Here is a 12,195-nt window from a genome sequence, read left to right as displayed (position 1 = left end):
GAATAAGGATGATATGTATGAGTATAAATGAAGTACAGTCTCAGTTCCACCATTACTGAGATGTGTGGGTAATTGAAACCCAACCATCAAAGAACACCAGTATCCATGATCTAGTATTCAAATCCGTGTAAAAATAACTGATTTTACTAGGACTTGAACGCTGGAACTCTCAACTTCCAAATCAGCTGATTTGGGAAGACGCGTTCACCACTATACCAACCCGTTGGGTTTATTATCATCACTCAGTATATACTTAATTTAACCAAACTATTTTTAAATTATTAATTAGAATTAGAAAGTTTATAAATAAAAATTACAAAACTGTATGAGAGAATACATGCGTGTGCGCACACATACACATGGATGCACACAGTTTTGCCTCCTTTTTTCTCTCTGCACACATATATATATATATTTTTTTTTTGCGTACAATATATGCATACATGTAAATAAACAAAAATGAAAGTAATAAATTTTTTAAATAAAAACTTTCTCCAGATATACTGAAAATTAAAAAATAAACAAAAAAGAGAAACATACATCTATTTACATGTTATATATTAACTATGTGACCTTTCAGTTGTAATAAGAAGAGTGAGAGAGTTGGGTTTTCTTTTGGGATTAAAAATTTGAATTTATTCTTTACAACCTTGTTTATTAACATGTAGTAAAAACTAACTTTAATTTATTTATAAGTGTCATTCAGTTTTAATTTTACTTTCCTGGAGAATACAGCTAGAATAGCTATATTAAGGGGATAAGTATGGTGACCATGTCAAAAATGGGGTATCAGGTTTTTTGCAAATCTTTACATTTTAGGGTCCAACTAGTTCATCTAGACCAAAATAACATACATATATGCGTCTCACACTGCTTTTGATCTTTTATCTCAGGATTGACTGAACAGATTCACTTCAAATTTAATTCAAATATTTCTATACGTGGGCTTTTAATCATTTTTTTTTCAAAATTCATTAGGAGGGTGAAGGAATATTGTGAAGAAAACAAATTTATAACCTACAAAGCATTTTATACAATTAAAAAAATCAACCCCCACTCTTAAAAGTGACATATATGTTTTTTGTTCTTTGCTCTATCTCCCTTTGGTTTAAATATTTTTCAAAAATTCTTTAAAATTTTATACTTCTTATATAGAGCTATCAAGAAAAGTCCAGTTTTTTTTTAAATTATAGACCCGGACCAAAAATGTAGAAAGATTTCTTTTTAATTTAATTTTTCTTATTTTAACCTTAATTGAAGGGGATTTAGATAAAACTTTACTTTAGAAGATTTGTTAAGCTTAACCTTTATAGGAATACCTTTAGAAAAATCTTTCTTCAAATTTATTCCCCACCTCTAAAAAATGTATGATTATATTTTTAGATATAATTATTTTAATTTTTATTAATAGCTGGGAAAGTCATGCAATAGTTTTCAGCTTTTTTCTGTTACGATTTCTTTTTCAGTTTTTTTAAATGACAGAAGATTTTAGGATTGTTTATGGTTTTTTTAATATCAGTTTCTGTTTTTTTAATCTGAAAGTAAATATTATTCTTATTATCTACAGATAAATTAAAGATGCTCTTTTTTTATACGTCATAATTCTCTTTTAATTGAAGGTGGGGTAATAAGACAAGGGGAACTCAATTTTGAAGCCATTGAACTGTTATCTTCTACTATAATTGTAATGGTTTGAATTTTAGAATATTTCATTTTTCGCTTTTTTTGATTGGGTTTATCCAAATAATATAAATAAGAGTGGAATATTTTGACATTATATTTGCTACTTAATGCCTAGAAGTAAAAAAAAAAACTGGATTATTTTAATCATTATAATAAATGATGGAGTTTAAGGTGTGTAATCTATTGACAATCACCCATAGGAAAATCAGATCTCAGAGTTGATAAATCTACAAAAAATAATCTTTTTATTAAGATTCTTTTTAAGATTTTTTTTGTATTTTGAATAAAATATAAGTAAAAGACAGCAAACCTCATTTAACAGAATTCTGATATTTAATTTTTAAAAAAATACTACATATAATTTTCACACAAAACTGAATCAGTTTCTAAATAAATGGAAATACACTTCATTCAAATATCTTTGGAAATGAGATAAAAAACAAGGGTCACTCCAAAACTTACCTCCAGTAGCTGATTATAAAAAAGAAAGAGAGATTTTTTTATAAGGAAGTTACTCCACAACTACATTTTTTTTTTTTTATTTCTAAACTTACAACTATAAATTATTACGACTGAAGAAGAAAATGAATCTTTCAAAAGAATAAAAGTATTTTTAATTAAAAACAGCTTTATCTATACAGGTATCATTATACAATAATTCATGAATAGTGGTCCCATGTAAGATGGCTTAATTTAATCAAAGTTATTATATGGACACACAGAAATCTGATTTATTTTTTGTATCATAATTATCAGTGTCTAGATTTCTTCTAAAACCTGTTGGCCTACTACAAACTATTGCTTCATAATAACTAATGAATTTATTGAAGGAACTACTATCATTATTTAATTGGAGATTTTTAAAATACTGCAAAGAGATTTCATAAATTATTAATTAGAATATAAGTATATTAATTTAATAAAAACGGCCTCAATTTTTTTATATAACAAAAAAATTATTGGAGCAATGAAAATTAGTGTAATTATTAATATTAAAAGAAAAACGTGATATTGTTTTGACATATAGCCCATTTTACCACTTTTTAAAAACCTGACTTTAACGATTCATTTTTATTTAAAAATTGCTTATAATAAAATTGATAGTTTTTACATTTTTTTAAAATTTGGTTCCTATTTCATTATTGTACAACAAAGAGTGGTCATTTGTAGCCAACAATTCTCAAAAGATTTACATAATCAAAAATTATATAGAAACATCTATCATACTCTGTATTTTAAAAGTGTTCTCTACTTACCTCTAATATTGGCATCTACCATCGAATTCTAGTTACACTTAAAAGTTGTACATAGCATTCTCAAAACAATACGCAAACATCCAGTTGCAGGTTTTCCATTTTTTCTTCTTCCCACTATCCACCGCTCGATTACTTCATTGTGACATCCACCTTCTTATCTTCTTGTAAATCTGTACCAAGAACTTTATAGTTTCATTTTCTTAAATTTCATATATTCTAGATTCAAATAAGGGTAAAGATACAACTATCTGCAAAGTTTATTAAAATCCATTACCTGTTGAGGCACAATAAACAAATATATCATTAAGTTGAACATTTTGACTAATATACATGTGTAAGGTAAATTTTAAATTTCTGTATAAAAATGTATTTACGAGTAAAAATATATTTAAATAATTATATTCTTTTTTTATGTTTCAGCTGAATGGATAAAGAAACCATGCAGACGGAAAGATCCATTAGTAAATACATGCATAAGAGATACATTTCAAAATATGTTTCCATATATGGCTAATGGTACTTATATCTAATGATTATTTTATCTTAATTATTATTTTACTTCTGTATCTCATATACTGTTAAAATTAAAATAATACAATTCATGTAACTTAATAGAGGTCAACAGTACATATATTAAAACAATATCATAGTATTATACACTACAGGAACAGTTTTATTCCCAATTTTTCTATAATCTACATTAAGGGGTTTCTGAATATAAATTATGGATATTGTAAAATACTACTTTTTTTCTTATGATATTGTTCTTTATTTTGAAGAGATATGGGAGACAAGATCAAATTATTAGCAGAATGGAATTTACAAAAAATGATTGGACATTAATCTATTGACACAAAATGAAAATAAAACAGACTATATGATGTTTATAAAGTATGCTTCTACCCAGCCCCAAATAAATATTAAACTCCAATTCAAAAATTATAACACCATGAAGTTGCCTTAAAAGTGACTGTGTTACGACTAATAAAGTTTCTACATTACTAATCAGTCGATCAACATTTATGAGACGTGCAAATAAGTAATAAAATAAAGCATTTAAATAAATTTATTCACATATTCATAAATATATGGGAAATTCTTCCAGTTCCATTATTACTTAGAGCAGTTTATTTTACATTTATTCAATCAGGTTTTCAGTATGGAATTATTGTATGGATGCTGTGATTCAAAATATAATTAGACACATCATCAAATTTTATAGAATAGAGTAATAAAAATTCATCACTGAAATGTATGAAATTTTTGGAATATTATTGATGTAGCAGTTATACATCAAAAGCAGTTTATTAACACTTCTGAAGAATAGAAATTTTCATTTTTTTAACTATAGTCAACTAGATGCTTGTTAAATAAATTAATAACCAAGCCTCCCGCAATAAAACATCACTAGGATAGATTATAATATCTGTATTTGGTCCCTAATTTTTTTTGTAGAGTTCTAATATATTATTGTAATTAATGAAATGTAGACTGCTGTTACAGTAATATTATACTTAAAATATTGTATTGGTTAAAGGTAGAAAAAAATTCCTAAGCAACTAAATTAAATTATTACAATTTACCATAAAGGTTTTAGAATGTATAACCATGACAATAGTTAAAGCAGTCATTAAAGTAATTCCTTTAAGTGCAACAAAATCAAAGAGAGCATATATGCTAAAGATTATGACCTATCTATTATTATTCTATATGAAATAGGGCTTATGAGGCAGTTATTCTCAGTGTCCTCACAACTTAAAGTTGTAATTACAGGAGGATTACAACCTTCAGTTGTAATCCTTCTATAATATTTAATAGTAAAAAAAATTTGATTTAGATACAGCATAAAGTCAGTTTTGTGTTGACCACTTCCCACTACAGCCTGCAATTTAGCAACAGATTAACCACGATCACGTTTATGATAATTCTTCAGAAAATATTTTGATATTCTGTTATGTTATTGTACATAAACTTATTAAATTTATTGTAATTTAAACTGATAACAACAATTATTTCAGCTGTCTACATATCATATTTTCATACAGATGCTAAAATTTAAAAAATGGTACTGATAGTTTGATAGTCCACAATGCTGTTAGATCTTGCTAAAAACTGTAAAATCTATAAACAATATGCATAGTAATGCATGGTATTGCCAAATGATTATGCTATTACAAAAAAATATAAGTATGGATGTGTCACTACAAAATTAATTACTGGTTATCATCAATTAGCACATTATTTACTTATGAATCTTACTATGTTTCTACTCCATTTTGTGATTAAACTATGTTTTAAAAATTATAAGATTTGTAGATGTTTTGTAGTGGTGGCTCATAGCTAAAATTAGTGGGGGTACTGCTCAGAAAATTTCTTTCTGGGCCTTTTCAAGGTCATGGTTAAAGTTTTCTGTAAAATAAGAGAACTGAAAAAAAGAATCATATAGAATAGCTGAAAGCAGGATAATAATCTAATTCTACACTTTATCACAGTCAAGAATATGGTTCATGGTTCTTAAGCACAATGTGCTTACAAATCATATTTGATTTAACCGAATAAATAATAAAATGTCAGTACAGATAATAATTTTTAGTGTTATTAGATAATAACTTAATAGAATGTCTGCTTAAAAACACTATAGTCCAACGGTGCTTAATTTAAATTTCTATGTACACAGAAACAAGTACATAATTAGTTTTTACTAATTACCTTCTCTTTCGCCCTTCCAGTGTGTTTTTGAACAGATTCGGCAATCAAAGAGCCCTCGCTTTCCGCCATCTTCCGATCACTTCTGAAAAAAACAATTAAACCACTTTCATATTCCTTCCACTGACTAAACTAGAAAAGGGAACGAACAAGGAACTTTCATACACACGTAGAGTAAAAAAAAAACTACCTTCTATCAGCACGCCAGGGTCGGCACTGTGGGAGCGACAGTGCGCTCTCTCTCTCTCTCTTGGAGCCTCGCATGCAGCTTCCTATGTGCACATGTGCACAACAGCCAAACACCACACTGCTGGAACTATGAAGCACTGAGTTCCATACAGAGATTTTTGTATCTTTTTCATAAACTGGAGGATGGCTACTGACATTAAGCTTAAGGATTATAGTTTGTACAAGTATAAAGAAAGAATTAAGGAAAAAAGGACTCATTATATTAAATGTTATCGATAATATCAAGTGGAAATAGGGGTGTTGCAGTTGATGTGAGCCGCCACTGATGGTTTGTTTATCTACAAAACTGTAATTAGTTGTACTATTATAGGTTATTTTATACATAACAAGCATCAAGCAGAGAGTAAAATAATATAAAGTAACAAATAATCTCTGTACTAAAAATATGAGTAGATCCTAATTTTATACATTGTAAAAATCAGTTCTCATTATTAAACTACTTGATTAACCTTTTATAGTTCGACAAATAATTGTATGTTAGTAATCCAACATGCAGTGTTTTATTTCAAATTTTTAACACCATTATTTTACAGTTTTTAAGATATTTTTCTTATGCTTTAAGATATAATAATGTAGAATCCTTTTTTTAAATTGAAACTTGCAGTAAAATTCTTAATAACCAGATTAGGGAAGCAGTACAGTTTATAACTTGAAGAAGGTAATTTACAATTAATACATAGTCCCCAAAAAAGAGTAGAGAAAAGACTGCCTAAACTGCAGAAGAATTAATGTGGTATATTTCCAGGATAAATAAAGAGTTAGGAGTGTAAGTTAAAAGTATAATTTAAACTGTAGCATTGTGAAATTGCAGGATAATACATTGCAGTAGTACATCTTAACAAAACTGAAGTAATTTATTAAATTTTGACTAAAATAAATATGTACTTTATTATACAGGCATATGTGTTATATATAATACAAAAACCTCCAGATGTAATACAAACTCAAAGAATAAACCGTCTCTTATCTTATCTCGTATCTTATTTTGTAAAGACTTGAATATTGGATGTGGCCATGATTTTTAACCTACATAGTCTTTGATTTTGTTGCGTTTAAAGTTATTATTTTAAAAATTATTTACATGAGTTTTATATTATAAACCTTTACAAGTTAATTGTAATGATTTAGTTGAATGATTTACAGGAATTATTTTCTAATTCTAACCAACATAGTATTTTAAGAATAATGTTATTACATAGCAGTCAGTTACTAATGATATTAATATATTAGAACTACATAAAGTTAATTTTTCTTAGAATCTCAATACAATTACAGCAATATCAGCATTATTCTGCTTTATATTTGAACAATTGAATTAGGAAATACAAATAATTGTATAAGGATTCTCTTTGTTTATCTAAAACATTTCATAATGATGTTCATGTTAATCACATCTTCATAAACTCAAACCCTTAGGTTAAAAGGAGAATCAATAATTCTCCTCTCCATACATGTAGGTTATTTATAAATTAATCTCTGATCAGGAATTACAAACAGATTGTTTCCATAGCAGCATAGAGCATGTACAGTAAACATCAATTAAGCTCTTCGAACATACAATTGCCATTTTGTTTTGTACTAGTTGGGTAATATGTGGTGAAATATGGAGGCAACTATTGCAACTCCTGCCAGTTGTGAGATATATCGCATTGTTTGTAATTTGCAAGAAGAAGGGATATCTCTAGACAAGATCCATTGTTGACTGTACATAATTTACAATAATACTGTAATGAATGTTGAATGTGGTTCTATGAAAAAATGATACAGGAAATTCAGGGAGCACTCTCTGAATTCCTGTGCACAATGTGGAAGGAAGAGTAACAATCCATTGTAAGTGATGATCTTGTGGAAAAATTTACATGTGCTGTTAATGATAAATCCTGCTTCACAATTATTGAATGTAGTGAAACTTTACCTCAGATTTCAAGGCCTACTCTTTATGGAATTTTTACAGACATATTGCACTTTCCTAAGTACTGTGCACAAGTACCAAAAAATTTACAGGTGGCCATAAAACGAAAAGCATGGGATTTAAAAAATGGGTGGTGTCATTTTTTGAAGAGAGAGAAGACAAGATGGTGTTATGATTTAAGTGTTTGAATTTTGAGCAGGGTCTTTGTTAAAGAACAATATATAAGTACGTATATAATAATTAATAATAATATATATAATAGTTAATAATATATATATTAGCTTTTCTTCAGCAATACAACAAAGGAAGTGAATTTTTTTGATGTTACTGGAGCTGAAACATGAATACAGTTCATCAATATTGAAATTCCAAAAAAATAACATTGGATAACTTATAACTATGTGAACTTCAGATATGGATAAAACAGCTGCATTAAGTTAATTACATAGATATAATATTACTAATCACATGATAATTACCCATCTTCTTATGTGTTCAGGGTTTTTTTATTACGTAACAAATTCCAATGGAATGATGAAATTTATCTTGTTTGTAACTAAACTTAAACCATACTCTTTTGCTTTGAAGCATCTTGATAAAATGCTAAGCTTTTCATTCATTATTACTAAATATTTATTATGTTACTATCTACATGTTAAAAGTATATCATCTCTTGCAGCTCACTAAAAAAGTCAGAGCAAGTTTTCAAGATATAAAAATGGGCTGTCAGATCATTTTTTAATATATCATAAGATCATAATGTATCATAATTGTTGCAATATTTAATAGATAGAATAATCTATTATACGAGGGTTATTTTTTTTCAAAGTCTGATCAGTCACGAAATTAAAACCACAGTGAAAATAAAAAATTGTTATTTGTAACAAGTACTTACATAGTTACACTATTTCTCTACATAGTCGCCACTCTAATTTAGACATTTGTCGTAGCATGGTACCAACTTTCCAATACCCTCTTCGTAGAACAGAGCCACCTGTGTTTTCAGCCATGTTTCTATGATGGTCTGCAGCTCGATGTCTGTGCCAAAATGTTGTCCTCTTACCCAGCGTTTCATGTGAGCAAAAAGATGAAAATCAGATGGAGCCAAGTCCAGACTGTATGGTGGTTGATCAAACACTTCCCAATGAAAACGCTGCAGGAGCTTCTTTGTTACAGCTGCAGTGCGCGGCCGAGCATTGTCATGGAGAAAGACGATGCCTGATGACAACATTCCTCTCTGCTTATTCTGAATTTCCCTTTGTAGATGTTGAAGAGCCACGCAGTATGAGGCTGCAGTAATGGTCGTGCCACATTCCATGAATTCCACCAAGAGAACTCCATTCTGGTCCCAGAACACAGTAGCCATACACTTTCTGTTGGAAAAGGTTCGCTTGAACTTCTTTGGTTTACTGGGAGAATGAGAATGCATCCACTGTTTGGACTGTTCTTTTGTTTCTTCAGTTTCAAAATGGACCCATGTCTCGTCCCCTGTGACAATTTTGTTCAAAAAATCTTCTCCTTCATTGTGGTAGCACTGGACAAACATTAGGGAGGCGTCCATTCTCATTGTTCTGTGATGGTCGGACAGCATCTTGTGAACCCATCTCGCACACAGTTTGCGGTACTGAAGTATCTCACTCACAATGGTGTAGAGAGCTGACCTTAAAATTTCAGGAAATGAATCACTCAATACAGAAATTGTGAACCGACGATTTTCTCGAATTGCCTCATCCACTCGCTCAACAAGATCATCGGTTGAAACTTGCTTCCTTCCCTGACCACTTGCATCATGAACATCTGCACGTCCTGCTTTAAAGTTCCTGCACCATTATCGCACTTTGCTGTCACTCATTGAAGTTTCACCGTACACATTACTTATTCGTCGATGAATTTCAGCTGCATTACACCCCTCAGGCTGAAGAAATCTAATTACCGCACGCACTTCACACTTGGCGGGAGATGCTGTTGTTGTAGACATGTTTATGTGCTAGCTGCATGTTCAGAACTAAACGAAGTGATTGAAGGCCATAATAGAGACGCTGCACAACACATATGCGCAAAGGTTCATCTGATTTTTGCACGTTTTTATTTCGCGACCGATCAGATCTTGAAAAAAAATCACCCTCATATAAATAAAACCATATCAACCTCAATCAAACCATAAAACATAACCATTTTAGTGTAACTCAATACAGTCTTATAACTTACAAGAAAAGGTATGAGATTCTGTTGCAATTTTTTTAAAAATTACCAAACCATTCAAAAAATCTTCCCATTAATTACTGAACGATTATTTTTAAATAATAAATAATTTTAAAAAAAACAATGTTTAACCTGAATTTTCTTCATCTTGGTTTAAATGAACATAAGAATATGCTCAGATAATTATCAATAATACCTTACGAATTGTTATTTCTTTTGTAATTGTTATATTTCTTTAATATTTTTGCACATTAAATGACCTTTTTTCATATACTGATATTTTAAAATGTTAATTAATTGTATTTAAGCACTTTTATTTCTTTATTTTATAATAAATAATGTATTTTTTTTTATACTATTCTAATTCAAATTTTATAACAGTTTTCCTAGCTTTATCCATCTAGGCAAATGCTCGAGAAATTTTCTTTTAATCTAAGGATTAGCACACGTATAGTACCCATTACTCTGATGTATATATTATATGTTTCAATGAGAATAAAGTTATTTGTTTTGATATTAAATTGTGAGATTTTTAAGTTGGAAGGCTAGGTAAAAAAATATAAATGTAATTAATAAAAGCACCCTTTACTGTATTTTAAGTCAACTACTTTTTATCTAAAGACAAATATCACTAATTCAAAGAAACATTAGTAGCAGAAGTGTAAGATCTTCACTGTTGTAAGCAGTAAAAGCTAATAAAGAATAAACTTAATGAAAAAGTTAATGTTAATAACAAAAAATACAAATAAAAATAAATGTTTAATAAAATAAATGTGGAAAAGAAAAGAATTCTCAAAATAATGTTACTTAAATTTAATCTCTTATTATTTATTTGTCTCAATGAAAAAACAATAAAAAGAATAAAATTAACATTAATGAATAACAGAAAAAGTAACAATGGAGTTATGAGGCCCGGCTGATAAATTTTGCACATATGTGTGTAGCATGGGAATAAAAAGAAATATTGGAATGAAATAAAAAAATAAATAAAAGTACAATACCTTGGCTACAAAATGCAGTATTTATTTTTTAATATAATCCCCATTTATATTGATACACTTTTTCCAACAGTGACAAGTTTTTGCATTCTGTCACTGAAAAATTCTGGCGATTTTTCTATGATCCAAGTGGCCACAGCTTCCTTCACCTCATTATCGGTGGTGTAATGATTAACTTTGAGATGGGGAAGAAGTGGAAGTCGCACGGAATCAAAACCGGCGAGTATGGCGGATGCGGAATACGCTCAAACTTGCTTGAGGAGAGCCATCAGAGAGTTTGCGCAGTACCCATCATGCACAGATTTTAATATGGCCTACTCGTTCTCTAGATATGCCTAACTGAATTATGATATGTTGCTGGCCGTTTCATCAGTCACTTTGAAGCAAATCATCCACTTCCTTTCAATGTTTTTCGTCAATCACAGAAACTGGTTGTCCGCTGTGAGGTGTGTCCTCAATTGTCGCTTTACCAGCTTCACATTCACAAAATTTCAACGTCCACCTATTCACCGTACTTCTATCGACAGTTTCACTACCGTAAACTGCTTTTAAACAATAAAAAATATTCGTAGGATATACATTTTCTACTGTTAAAAATTCTATCACTGCACGCTGTTTTAATCATGTTGACATATTGGCTGTACTTGACTCCATTTTAACGGCGCCTGAAAACAAACCGATAAACAGATTTCAATGCATTATCGCAGGTTTTATGAGGAGATTTTAATTATTATGTGCTGCCACGCTCAACTTGACAGTACCTTTTGTCTCTGTGTAGCATGCTAATGTGTAAAATTTATCAGCCGACTCTCATACAATGTAAAGAGGAATAACAATCAACAAGAAATAAGAAATGACAACAAATAAGTAATGGTATGTATGACATACTTTCATCAGGTAAAATTTTTGAAACAGTTTTAGCTTTTCCAAATACTGTAGTATATCCACAAAATCTCATTATATCCATCTAACAAGATGTTTATTTCAGTTCGTGGTTTATGTTGTCATTAAATAATATTTATAGTTCATTAACGAACCAAATTATTAGTTTATTGAAAATAGTAGTTAACTGAAGTAGGAAACCTATAATAAAAACCTACTATTCATGATATACCCATAAGAATAAAAACAACAGACAATTTGTAATCTAGCCAAAAATTTATTTATTAAATGGTTTTCAATTCATAAA

At 29.3% G+C, this 12,195-nt stretch overlaps 1 protein-coding gene across 1 annotated transcript in view; it reads left to right on the top strand.

Moving 5' to 3' along the window:
• Positions 1-12,195, top strand: part of LOC142333292 (protein takeout-like) — a 43,678-nt gene that overhangs the window by 19,900 nt on the left and 11,583 nt on the right. Inside the window, exon 2 of the mRNA XM_075380316.1 lies at positions 3,360-3,455. Within this exon, the coding sequence (XP_075236431.1) occupies positions 3,434-3,455 (22 nt within the window). The 5' untranslated portion in view covers positions 3,360-3,433. The remainder of the gene's footprint in view (positions 1-3,359; positions 3,456-12,195) is intronic.

Source organism: Lycorma delicatula, chromosome 12, assembly GCF_047948215.1.
Source record: "Lycorma delicatula isolate Av1 chromosome 12, ASM4794821v1, whole genome shotgun sequence".
Lineage (NCBI taxonomy): Eukaryota > Metazoa > Arthropoda > Insecta > Hemiptera > Fulgoridae > Lycorma > Lycorma delicatula.
Note: the sequence above shows the minus strand (reverse complement) of the source record. Positions and strands in the feature narration are given on the sequence as shown.